At 35.3% G+C, this 14,155-nt stretch overlaps 1 protein-coding gene across 6 annotated transcripts in view; it reads right to left on the reverse strand.

Annotated features, from left to right (window-relative positions):
* Positions 1-14,155, reverse strand: part of ATP11B (ATPase phospholipid transporting 11B (putative)) — a 111,782-nt gene that overhangs the window by 63,675 nt on the left and 33,952 nt on the right. For 5 of the 6 annotated variants that reach the window (XM_015092532.4, XM_042234015.2, XM_015092535.4 and 2 more), the window contains exons 5-10: positions 12,922-13,029; positions 12,605-12,733; positions 11,900-12,003; positions 9,535-9,582; positions 7,370-7,434; positions 4,716-4,797 (exon numbers count right to left, since the gene is read on the reverse strand). In XM_015092532.4, the coding sequence (XP_014948018.2) occupies positions 4,716-4,797; positions 7,370-7,434; positions 9,535-9,582; positions 11,900-12,003; positions 12,605-12,733; positions 12,922-13,029 (536 nt within the window). Of the gene's footprint in view, positions 1-4,715; positions 4,798-7,369; positions 7,435-8,004; positions 8,099-9,534; positions 9,583-11,899; positions 12,004-12,604; positions 12,734-12,921; positions 13,030-14,155 lie in introns of those variants that run through there. The other variant, XM_027958021.3, reaches the window with a different exon arrangement.

Consider the following 14,155-nt stretch of genomic DNA (forward strand, 5'->3'; position numbering starts at 1 on the left):
ACTAATATTTGTATAGCACTCATATTTTATAGAAATTCTGTCACATCCACTAGAACTTGTCTTATGTTCTAGACAAAAAACAAGCTTGTCTAATGTTTATAAAAACCTGTGAGGAAGAGACTGCATCCTTTTTAAAGATGGTGACCAAAACTCAAAAATCATTCTGTAGATTTCCCAAAATCATACAAGTCATGAATTGACTTTAAAATCCCTCTTCTTTTCACTGGGCAAGCTTAATATTTTATCTCTAAAGTCCTTCATCAACATTCTGTTATTTTCAGCACACGACTTTATATGGATTTTGTTAGGTATACACCTAGGTACTCCTTTGGGGGTGATGACTGCAAATGGCATTATTTAAGTTTCAACTTCTGTCATCGGTGTTTCTTTTTCAATGTCATCATTTAGTGCTGTGACAGTTAATTTTATGTGCTGACTTGACCAGGCTAACCAGAGAGCTGGTAAAACATTGTTTCTGGATGTGTTTGTGAGGGTGTCTCTGGAAGAGATAGTTGGTTCAGTTGACTTAGTAAAGACATATACCCTCACCAATATAGGCAGTTAGTCGCTCAGTCATGTCTGACTTTTTGCAAGCCCATAGACTGTAGTCTGCCAGGGTCCTCTGTACATGGAATTCTCCAGGCAAAAATACTGGAGTGGGTAACCATTCCCTTCTCCAGCGTATCTTCCTGACCTAATGACTGAACATGGGTCTCCTGCACTGCAGGCAGACTCATTACTGTCTGAGCCACCAGGGAAGCCCCAATATAGGCAGGCATCACCCAATTTATTGAGGGCTCAAATGGAACAACAACAACAAAAAAAGGCAAAGGAAGGACAAATTCTATCTCTTCTTGATTTCGGACATCAGAGCTGCTGGTTCTTAGGACTTTGGATTTGGGCTAAATTATACCACCGAGTTTCCTGGGTCTCTATCTTGCATTTGGCCGACTGAGACTTCATGGGCTCCACAACTGCATGAGCCAATTCCTATAATAAATCTTCCCTTATATGTAACTTAGGTATAAACTACTGGCTTAGTTTCTCTAGAGAATCGTAATACAAGTACTATACATTTCCTTCTCAGCACTGCTATAGCTACATTCTACAAAATGTGATTGTTGTATTTTCATTAATTTCTAGGTATTTACAAATTTTTTCTTTGAAATTTCCTATCTGACCCACAGATTACTTAGACGAGCCCCAGCTGCTCCATATCTGCCAATACTTGGAACCTTCAGTTTCCATTTTCACCACTTCAATACATGTGTCTTGATATCTCTTTGTAGTTCTTTGTATCTCTTATGACTAATGATATACTTTTTCATGTGCCTGTTGGCCACATGTATATTCTCCTTTGTGAAATATCTGTTCATATCTTACCTCTTTTTTCACTGGGCTGTTTTTATTATAAATATATAGGAGTTTTTAATATATCATTATATATTCTGAATACAAGTTCTTTGTAAGATAGATCTTGTGAATATCTTCTCCCAGTTTGTGGCTTATTTATTCATTTCCTTAATCATGTAGTCTGATGAGAAGTTTTTAACTTTGAGGAAGTCCAGTTTATCAATTTTTCCTTTTATTTATGCTATTTGTGTCCTAAAAAATACTTAGTTATCTCCAGGTTGTGAAGATATCTTCCTAAGTTTTCTTCTAAAAGTTTCATAGTTTTAGTATTTATGTTTAGGTCTATGATCCATCCTAAAAAATTTTTTGGTGTACAGTTTAAGGCAGGAGTTGAAGTTTATTATTTTTTTTCCAACTTGAATATCCAATTGTTGTTATATCATTTGTTGAAAAGACTTTTTCCTCATTCAATTCATTTAATGCCTTGGTTGAAAATCACTATTTCTCAACTCTCTATATTTTAACCTACTGAATTATCTTTTCATGCTAAAATCATATAAAACTTACTGTAGCTTTATACTGTCTTGAAATGAGGATATGCAAATCTTTTAAGCTTTCTCTCTTCTACTGCTTTTTCCTTTTGATCCCTCAATCTAGGTATGCCGCTGCTGCTGCTGCTAAGTTGCTTCAGTTGTGTCCAATCTAGGTATAGATTTACCTATTCTAATATTTGCAAAGAAGCAACTTTTGGCTCTAATTTTGTCTATTGCTTTCTATTCTATTGTTTAAAGCCTGCATTTTAAATATTTCTTCTCTTTATTCTCGGATTAGGTTTAATTGCTTCTTTTTATCCAGTGATTTGGGTAGAATTTATCTGCCTGTTTTGGAGTTCATTCCCTTAAATGATTTTCCCCTTTTTAGCTGCTCCTTCAGCTTTGAACTTTGTCCTCTAACATCTACACACGATAAAGCTCAGGCTCTCTCATAGCCTGTGCAACAGCATAGTAAGTAAAAAGGGCCCTCAGGTAAAAAGCTGCACTCCCCCTTGCTGCTGCTGTCATTTTTCAGGAGTACACTCCTTGCCAGTTTCTGTTTTTGATCACTTTCCAATGCTTCCAAATACTTGTTTATTAATACTCTGCCCAGATTTTATAATTGTTTTCTGCAGGAGGTTTAGTCTGCTCAAGTGGTTCCATTAGTATTCAACAATATTTATTTTAAAATCATTATTTTAGCACGTACAATATGCCAAATATTGTGCAAAATGCTATATGTATACAGAAATGCTAGAAAGCATCCATTCCTCTTTGACATTGATCTTAATATTTGGAAGGGTGGTTTCCTGGTGGTCCTCAGTAGTTAGGACTCTGAGCTTTCAGTGTTGTGAGCCCAGGTTCGATCCCTGGTTGGAGAACTAATATTCCACATGCTGTATGGCATGGCCAAAATATATACATATACATATACATATATTTGCATCTCCTCAAAATATATACATATATATATATATTTGCATCTCCTCAAAATATATACATATATATATATGTATTTGCAGGCAAGAGACACAAAAGCAAAAAGGGACTATATCAAACTAAAAAGCTTTTGCACAGTAAAGGAAACTATCAATAAAACAAAAAAGCAGCCCACCGAACTGAGAGAAAACTTTACAAATAATATATCTGACAAGAGGTTAATATCCAAAATATATAAAAATTTACACAAACTAACATCAGAAAAACAATCAGATTAAAAAATTGGCAAAAGATCTAATTGGACATTTTCCCAAATCAGGGAAATGCAAATCAAAACCATGAGATACCACCTCATATCTGTCCGAATAGCTATCATCAAAAATACAATGAATGACAAGTATTGGTGAGGATGTGGAGAAAAGGGAACTCTAATACACCAATTAGAAAATAGTGAAAGACTTAATTTTGGGGGCCTCCAAAATCACTGCAGACAGTGATTGCAGCCATAAAATTAAAAGACACTTGCTCCTTGGAAAAAAAGCTATGCCCAACCTAGATAGCATATTAAAAAGTACACATTACTTTGCCAACAAAGGTCTGTCTAGTCAAAGCTATGGTTTCCAGTAGTCATGTATGGATGTGAGAGTTGGACTACAAAAAATGCTGAGTGCCAAAGAATTGATGCTTTTGAACTGTGGTGTTGGAGAAGACTCTTGAGAGTCCCCTGGAGTGCAAGGAGATCCAACCAGCCCATCCTAAAGGAAATCAGTCCAGAATATTCACTGGAAAGACTGATGCGGAAACTCCAATACTTTGGTCACCTGATAAGAACAGCTGACTCACCGGAAAAGACCCTGATGCTGGGAAAGACTGAAGACAGGAGGAGAAGGGGGTGACAGAGGATGAGATGGTTGAATGGCATCACTGACTCGATGGACATGAGTTTGAGTAAGCTCCAGGAGTTGGTGATAGACAGGGAAGCCTGGCGTGCTGCAGTCCATGGGGTCGCAAAGAGTCGGACACGACTGAGCGACTGAACTGAACTGAATACACCAATGGTGAGACTGTGAATTGGTGCAGCCACTATGGAAAACAATATGGAGGTTCCTCAAAAAAGGTTAAAATAGAACTGCCATATGGTCCAGCAACTTCACTTTTGTGTATTTACTCAAAGAAAACAAAAACACTAGTTTGAAAAGATATATGCACCCAATGTTCACTGTAGCATTATCTACAATAGCCAAGATATGGAAGCAACCTCAGTGTCCACCAACAGATGAGTAGATAAAAAAGATGTGGTACATATACACACAGTGGAATATTACTCAGCCATAAAAAATGAAATATTGCCATCAGTGACATGGATGAATCTAAAGGGTATTATGCTAAGTCAGACAGAAAGACAAATACCATATGATCTTATATGTGGAATCTAAAACAGAACAAAATGAAAACAGACTCACAGATATAAACAGGTGGTTGCCTGACGGGATTGGGGAAATGGGTAAAATTGGTGAAAAGGGATTAAGAGGTACAAACCTCTGGTTATAAAATAAATGACATGAGGATGTAATATCTGTATAAGGGATATGGTCAATAATGTTGCAATAACTTTGTATGGGGACAGATGATTACTAGTCTCATTGTATCATTTCTTAATTGATACAAACGTCAAATCACAACATACTACATCTGAAACTAATATTATTCCTCAGCTGTATGTCAATAAATCAGAATTGAATAAAAATGAGAAACTCTCCCTATCCTCAAGGATACCATCTTTTGTTGACTTGAAACATACATTTATACCACATATTTTATATACATATAATATCATATTTATGTGATATTATGTCACATATTTATGTGTAAATAAAATAGTTTTCTTACTTTTCTACTGCAGATCGTTTCTGAGATTTGCTCTTGTAATTTAATGCCATCTTAGTTTCCATTCCGGTGTATACAGCAACACCTGAAAAACAAAACCATCTTCAACTAATCCTCCACCATGTTTCACAAAAGCAATGGACTCACTAGCATGAAAGCAACTTAAAAAATGTATCAACTGACAGTTGTTAGAGTCTGGCTTTCAAGTCCCAGAGGTTTTTGGGAAACTCCAGTCATTCAGCTGACTGAGAAAGGCATATAGATTCTGTTCCCGAATAATAACTGAAATATTTGAATGAAAGCGGTGTTACTTGAGTTGGAACTGATGGGGCAAAGTATTTGGAAAGATAAAGATAGCAGAGAATGCCATTACAGATACAGCAAATAGTGCACTAACTATAGGGCAAAGACAGAAATGGAAAAGCACTTTCTATTAGGCTGTAACAATGGACTCGGGTCAGTTTGAAAGGCCTTGAATGCCAGGATCTGGAGTCTAGACATAATCTCATAGGCACTGGAAAGATAATATGGAAATCTGTCAGAGTAAATGAAGTAAATACAAGGAAACTGCTATTCTAAAAACATGTGCCTACAGTAATAATGGGACTAAAACTGGGAAACTAGGTAAGAGCAGTCTTAGTTAAAAAACAACAACAACAACAAAATTTTGGAGTTAGAGCTTTGTTTGAATGCTAGCTCTGCCACTTAGTTCTGCAACCTTGAGCAAGTTATTTAATCTTTCTGAGAATCAATTTCTCCATCTTTAAATGGGAAAAAATAACCTCATTAAAACTGCTGCAAGATTGTGTGACAAATTAGCAAAATGCCTAGAAACAGAAAGACGATCAATAAATGTTTATCCCTATTCCTAAGCAGCATGATGTGAGGAACAATATTCATCATGTTCTCTTCCTAAAGATCTGTCCTGGAATTTTCACTATTAGAATTATTCCTTAAAGGCAGAGATTACAACTCAAACGATAAAGGGCACCAAAACTATAGAAATGTGAGAAATCAGACAGAATGGTACAACATAGAGACGCGGTGCTTAGGAAAACAGCAGCACACTCACCTAAAGGAATACACATTTCCTTTAAATTTAAGACTGTGAAAGGTATTACTGCTAGAGAGGTGTTAAAATACAGCACTGTATGAGAGGGCCTGAAAGTCCTGGAGGTTTCTTTGGACTTTTTAAACCATAAAACTTTACTATTCCTTTTTAAAGAATAACTATTTACTATTATTTAAAGAATAACTATTTACTACTATTATTACTATATAACTAATTACTATTCCTTTACTATTTCCTTTTTTAAATTGTGGCAGAATACACGTAACATACAATTTACCATTTTAATTCAGAGGTACTTAGTTATATTCACAATGTTGTGCAACCATCCTCACTAACTAAGAATATTTAACCCCGCACCTCCCCCTCCCCCCAAAAAAACCCTGAAACCATTAGGCCATCATTTCCCATTCCCCTACCCAGCTCCTGGGAACCACTAATCTAGTTTCTGTCTCTATGAATTTGCTTATTTTGGACTTTTAAAATAAATGGAATCATACAGTATGTGGCCATTTCTGTTTGATTTCTTTCACTCAGTATAATGTTTTCAAAGTTTATGCTGCAGCATGTATCAGTACTGCATTTCATACAGGGGAATAATATTCCATTAGTTGGATAGCCTACATTTTGTTTATCCACTCATTAGTCGATAAGACATTTGGGCAGTTCCTACCCTTTCGGCTATTGTGAACAGTGCTGCTATGAACATTCTCATACAAGCCTTTGTTTGAGCATCTGTCTTCAGTTCTTTAAGTTATATATCTAGAAGTAGAATTGCCAGGTGATATGTTTATAATTCTATGTTTAACTTATTGAGGAACTGCCAAACTATTTTCCACAGCAGCTGGAACATCCTTCTCCTACCAGCAATGTATGAGAGTTCCAATCTCTCCACATTTTGGTCACACTCATTACTCTCCTTTTTAAAAAATTATGGATTTCTTTATCAGACAGCCTAACACTGAGAGATAAGATATAGTACAGTTAACAGAAAACAAAAGAATGAGAAAGAAGAGCTCAAAAGCTAACGGTCATTCCTTAAAGGTGAGGAGCTAGTTGATAGCTAAAGGTTATCATTAACTTCATAATTTACCTAGAGTTGACTCAGAGCATAGTGAATTGAGATCTCCAATGTAAGAACACTATTTATTTATCCTTTTGATCCAGTCAGTGTATGTAAAAACAGCATCTGATATACAGTCACAGATCAGTTAAGAATTTGCTGAAGGAATAAATGAGCTAGCAGTTTTAACAATCCAATCTACCTATAATAGAATTATACAAGTGGTTTATTGCACCATGGTGCCAGATTATATAGTTCTCAACACCATTAATACAAATGCTAAAATTATCTTCTTAGCACGAAGTATTCACAAAGCAAATATAACAGCAAGGTTCTAATCTATTATTCAAAAGTTGGAATTAAGAAAAAATACAACACAAAATTATATTAACACAATCTTTGAAAGAAAATTATCAGAGACAATAAATTATCTAACCAAAATAACACAAATGCTGTGCTTTCAAAAATACTTCATATAAAGCATCAAAATAAATCTATTATTAAAATTTTTCAATATATACAAACCAAAAATTTCTTTTGTGTTTTTTAATCTGGCTCCACGAAGCAAGAGACTCTCTGGCCCCAGAGGTCTAGGGGGAAAAATAACCAAAAGCATTAAATATATTAAAAATTCAAGTAAAATGTAAATGGCATCTTTAGCAGACAGAAGGGACTTAAAGCTATACTTACAACAATGCTTTCACATAAAACCAAAATCTCAGCTAGTATAAAGCTGTCTAGGTCAATCATGAGGTTAGTTACTGTAACAACAAATGTCTGCTTTAGCATTTCAGTCATTTTAAGGTCAATGACTCAGAAATAAGATTATGCCTGTAGACATAATCAGAAAGCCACTAGTTTTAGAAGTTTAGACATAAAACTCAACAAAACCAAAAAATTAAGGGATAACTTAAAAATGTTTTACAGAAGACGAAATTTTAAAATTTTGACCAAAATCAATAAAGTTTTCAAAGGGAAAATACAGAATTAAAATGCAATGTAAACAGGTTGCGTGAAGAAAAAAAGCAATGTAAACAGAAATTGTATTATGATTCGTGTATAAATGCATGTTTTCTGCACAATTAAAATTATACTAGGTTACAAAAGATAACATAGTTAAGTGAGTTAGTATTTTTTTTAGGCAAGATCAGCACTACAACCTGACTACTTGCATTGCATACTTCTTGGAGCATGGGGGTCTTCTTGCTGTTTGAATTTCTCTCCATAATGGAGATATAAAATGAGAAGAAATAACTAGAAAGGAAAATTGTATTTTCTTAGTGATAGCAAATGATAACTCTGTTATAGATGGATTAAAACACTTTAATTTTGTTGATATTCCTTATCATAAGGCTTTTCTGAAATATACATACAAGGTTATCCAAATTAAACAGAATTTGAACCAATTCTGAAGAGGTCTATAAACCCAACCCCCCCCAAAATGCAATGAATACAGGGGGTCAGGTGTTTGGCTATGTATAACAAGTATGGTTTTATTAGATCACATATTTGGAACACAACGAATGGATATTCCAAAATCAATTATTCAGGAGACTTATTACAGTTCTTTTTCCTTTGGTTCCAACAATGAATAGAACAACTTCAAGCTCAAGTTGGCATAAAACATTAGGATATAATAGTAGAAAGTCTCAAACTAAAAATTAGTTCACTCTGGTTGCTTCAGCAAAGAACAAGGCTCCCTTAAAAAACAAACAAACAAAAGAAACTCAAAATATTCTCCTTGCTAACATAATTGATCTTTTCCTTTACCAGCCACAATATCTTAATGCAAGTCATACTATGTATCCACACAAGCATTCCATTATGTCACTACAGAAATCAAAATAAAACCCATTGTTGTTCAGCAGGGGTCCCTAAACTTACAAAGACCTCGTCACAGAGTTCACTGAAAGTGCCCCTATGTTAACTTTTATTAAAAATGTGAATCCATTCTGATGCATATTTTTGGTGGCTTGTCTTGAGGATTTTATTAAAACAAATTCTCAGTTCTTTATGTTAGTATCTTATTTTATGCAGCCAGTATAAACTGAACATCTCCAGAAAATAGGTGGAATGCTAATTAGACATTCAAGGGTTGATTCCAAGATTTATTCTGAATTCAGCTTTGTGGTCATGAGTAACAATGTAATCTCACCCTATCAGAAAATCTTTGAAATGACAAGTTTTTCATGTAGGTACCAGAAATTAACCTGAATATTGAGGGAAAACAAACCAAAACAACCAACCAACCAAACAGAAGAGTAAAGAAGTTCTAGATTGCCCAGTACTCTAGTTTATGAGGAATGATTTTGAAGTGAAGACCATAAGACATTTTTTGTATTCTAGACTTAGGTGGTGGTAGTTTAGATGTGTAAGAATGTGAACAGGAACCATTGTTTCCTTTATGTTACTATCTCATATTATTAATACTACCTAATATTATTAGACAAAGGAATACTAGTACACCAATAATCTTATTAACTTATTTTAATATTATTTCACAGCATTTGCTTCATCCTTGTCTCATCTGCTGCTGCTGGAAATTTGCTAGAAGATGAAATGTTAAATGTTTTCAACTCTTTTTCATGATCCCATTGCTTACTTATCTAATCTCCCTTTAACTTGATTTTACTCCCTCCCCCAAACAATTTTCACTTAAAAGTGATTGGATAATGCAAATTTATTCTTACCTTACAATTTCTTCCATTTGTTGAGTTATTGTCATTCGTCCCATGAATCTATCAAAGAATTCATCATGTTACAAAAAAACTAACAATACATTTATGACATCAATAGGTGGAAAATTTCAAGAAAGTTCTGGTACTATTCTTATACATGAAACAAAACCAGTCTTTTGCATGTATGAATGATCCAATATTCATACTAGAAATTACAAAGGTAAATCAGTCACTAAGCTTTAAAAAATTAGTATTGTTAGATTCTCAGGGAGTGATCAGTGGTGCTGTTTTCCCTCTCATGTTCTTCTGCTTCATCCCGTTCCATTTGTGGAGGAGCAGCGTAAAGCCTTCCCCCACCATGCAGTGTGTTCCCTGCCATCCCATGCATGATCTTCCTGGGCTTTGCAGATGATGTACAAATATGTGCTGGTGCCATAAGCTGTTGCTGCCGCCCACAGCTGTCTCACTGGCTCTCCTCATGGTTTATTTCATCCACTTTTGCCATCAAAATTGTAGCAGGAATTAATGGCCTAGAGGCTAGCCAGTTGCTAGTCATTTCTGCTTCCATCATTGTCTTCAACCTCCTAGTGGAGCTGGAAGGCGATTACTGGGATGATCATGTCTTTTCCTTCCACTTTATGCCTTTTTTTCCTACCGCCATGGGACTGCTCTACCATAACGAGTAGCAGAGAGCCTCTGGCTAGTGACAGTGCACCAGAATGAGAATGAGAACAGTGCCTCCATGGAGTGTGACAACATGACCCTCATTCACTTGCTACTTAAAGTCTTTAGGCCCATGAGTGAGAGAAACCTCACCCTGCTTCTGCTGCTGCTACAGGCCATGGGTGGTGCTGTCACCTTCTTCATTCTGACCAGCTGTCCAACTCCTCCATGTCAGAGTCCCCTGATCCACTGCACTTTGATTCACATCCTCCAGGGTTTCTAACTCTGGCTGACCCCTTCTGGACCAAGACTGCTTCCCAGCCCAGGCCTCTCCCACCCTTCATTCTCCTCCAGATTGTGACCTCAGCATCTTGTTCCCCGTGTGACTACTGACATCCTGGGCCTTTCTTGCCCTCTAAAAACTACTGCTTGGACTCTGCCTATGGCTTTCTTGAATTTGCCACTCTCCTTCTCCATTCTGTTTTGCAGCCTCCTAAGGCAGAATACTGTAGTTTTTATGCAATTATCCACAACTCTGACACTCAAGGAGTATGTTGGGCCTGGGAATAGAACCCTGGTTGGGGACAGGGATACAAGTTCAAAGATGGCTTGACATTTGGCTATAAATCATGTATTCTGATTAACAGCAGATCAGGGGGTCAGGTGCTCCCAGTGGTGACAATAAAATGTTGTATTTCTTATTTTAAAAAGCTTTTTTAAACTTTCTCCCCATTTTTCAAATAAGGCAAAACCACTCAAAGCATTAGTCACATTTGATCTCATTATTAATCTTATGCTTTCTTAATGCTGTATCATATTCTAGTTTTCAATAATCTTTTTATAATTCATCCTTTTCTGAGACTTAGAAATAACAGCAATATAGAACTCAAAGCACTGAATTCTTCACAGTTAAATCTATCTTACAATTTAAATGCACAGAACTTCAATTTTTTATAGTTTAGTGGAAAATTCCATACTGTTTTTGTTTTTGATGAAAATGTAAGGTTTTTATACCACACAAGAGAAAATTCCATTATAAATGTATGGATCCAGAACTAAGATATGTAAGAGATCTGAAAAAGCCAATGACTAATGATAACATCTTAAGCCAATAAATGCAGAGAATGACAAAAAGCTGACGTCAATTTTTACAATGTGGTTGTGATTTTTACTCTTACCCATTTTTGAGTAAAAATGAGTAGTTTTCTCATGGAAGTTTTTAATAATGAAAGTTGTTTCCATTTCATAGATGGCAATAATTAGCATATGGCTCTCTGAAAGATGACTTACAGTGTTAAAATGAGTTAGTTCCTAAAGAACAGAAAGACATGGCCCTTCATGGAGCACATATACACATGTGCCTGAGTGCATATATACACACACACACACCATTAGATTATTTTCTTCTAAGGAAATAACTTTATTTCCCTCATAATTACTATTACTGTTATAATGTTTACTGCTATTGTTATAAAGCCAGTTCACATCAAAGTAGAAGATAACAGGGAGGAACACGTGAATAAAAGCACAGCTTTTAATACTTCAGCTCAGAATTCTGCCAAATTCTGTTTTCAGCTTTGACCCCATTTAACTGATCTCCCGCTTGCTCCCCCCAGTGATGTCTTCAAACAGCTATTTCGTTGCATGTTTATGACTGTAAAAAATGAGACCTGTAAACAGACTTAAAATGAACATGGTGAGTACCACGTCATACCTGTACAAGTCCGCTTCTGGCTGCTGGCATTCTACCACAGCTATAAGAGTGTCCAAATTGGCAACTGTCTGTAATACTGCTGTTTCTGGAACTGCCACATGTGTCTGAAAAAAAGAAAAGTTAAAGCCCATAGTTTTGAGATCTAAATGGGACCTCACTCATCATTTATTTCAAATCTCTTTTACAAATGAAATCATAGCATTCTATACTTGAGATCACGGCAAGCTAGACGGCAGAAGAGAAGAGAAAGAATGTAAAGTAACAAGCAATAAAAGGGGCTACTGTGACTACCTGTCTACAAAGGGCATTTGCATACAAGGAAATTAAGTCTGTAAGTGTGTTAATAGTCATCACTGCTCAAAGTTTATTGCAAATAAATTTAATAGGTAGAAAAAAGTGAATCAAGTAAAATCTTTGATTGTACTTTGAAAATTGAGAAAAAATTTAAATGTGCCCTCTATTTAAAAAAGCACCAGTATATTAAAACATTATAGTTTCTCCAAAGCACTTTTTACTTAACTTGCCTAAACCATGTGAGGCTAACCTTGAAGTAAAATGTATACTTTCATAAGTAATTAACAGTAATTTAAAACATTTCTCCTTTATCAGGTCAAACTTTATTACCTTAACCAAAGGAAAGTATCACTATAATCCAGAGATGTTTTGTTCACCAAGAGCCACACTCAAACATACACATGTACAAACCTTCAGGTTAGTTTCTCCATCCAAACTAGCAGTTGTAACGTGACAAGAACCATCAAGTCGATCTGAGGACAGAAGCACCAAATCTGCAGGGAAAATTTCATTTTTGGCTACTCGAACAATATCACCCACCTATGAAGAATTTTGGGGAAAAGTGGATATACAGATTTTAAAAGGCAGGACATATTTTTATTGGGTTCTAAACAAGTGGTCTACTACAATATTTTAATGTAGGAAAGTAGACTTTAACTAAAATATAATCAGATTAGAATTTTTGCTTTTAAAATATAATTGATTTCTATTATTTATTAAATGCATACCCGAATGTTTTTTGATCTAGTTGTTACAAGGCCACCACTTCGAACAACATAAACAGGAGCTCCATTTACTTCATTATCTGAGATATGTCTTAGCCAATCTTCATAACCCTGTATGCATCAAAATAAAAAAAGCCCCTCTTAGTATAAATTAGAAGATGTGTGTATGTGTGTGTGTGTTAGTCGCTCAGTTGTGTCTGACTCGCCCGCCAGGCATCTCTGTCCATGGGATTCTCCAGGCAAGAATACTGGAGTGAATTGCCATTCTCTTCTCCAGAGATACTTTTTATCAAATGAGAAACGGAAACATAATTTTCCCCAAACATTTCATTCATTAGAACCATGTTAGACTACTTTGGCATTCATTACTACTAGAAACACTCTCTTCACTTGGTTTTCATCACACACATGTTCCTGGTTTTCATAGTACCTCTCCAGTTACTTCTTAGTTTACTATGGGAGGCTCCTTCTATATCATCTTAATGGGCCCTTTTTTCACCCTTCTCTTAACTTCCTACTACCTGATTTCTTTATCCCTGTGTCTTCAAAAAATTCTGAAATTTCTATCTCCAGCCTGTATCTCCAGACTCTAATAAACTTAAATATCCAAATGCATTCTTAATTATTTCCATTTTGATTTCTCATAAATAACATTAAACATTTCAAAACTAAACTGATGATGTTATCCTTAAAATCTGCTGCATTTCCAATGTCTCCCATCTTGACAAATGACTCATTTTGGAAAGAGGTTCTAAGTTATTATTATTATATTAAACTCACTCCTTCGGCAGATATATTATAAACTCATTAACATCTTTTCAACTTAGTTACAGCATCATATTCCAACTAAATCCACTCTTTATTTGGCTAAATTTATACTGAGAAACCAAGTAAAGAAGTATGTCAACATTTAACACTTTCTTAAAAATATTCAAGAGGTTCATTCATTCATCTATTCATTTATCAAATATTTATTTCATGTCAAATATGTGCATAACCTTGTTCTGGTCACTGGTAACATACTAATAATATGAAACAAAGTCTCTGCCCTCAGAGAACTAAACATTCAAATGAAGGTGACAGAGAAACTAATAAACAAGCATTTATTCAACAGAATAGGTAGTGAATAAGAAATGATATAAGCAAAAAGACCAGAGCAGCGAATGAGACAGTGACACAGAGGTTAGGAAACGCTTAAGGTGTCCAAGAGGTAATAGTTGTATTTGCAAGCACAAAT

Source organism: Ovis aries, chromosome 1 (assembly GCF_016772045.2).
Source record: "Ovis aries strain OAR_USU_Benz2616 breed Rambouillet chromosome 1, ARS-UI_Ramb_v3.0, whole genome shotgun sequence".
Classification (NCBI taxonomy): Eukaryota; Metazoa; Chordata; class Mammalia; order Artiodactyla; family Bovidae; genus Ovis; species Ovis aries.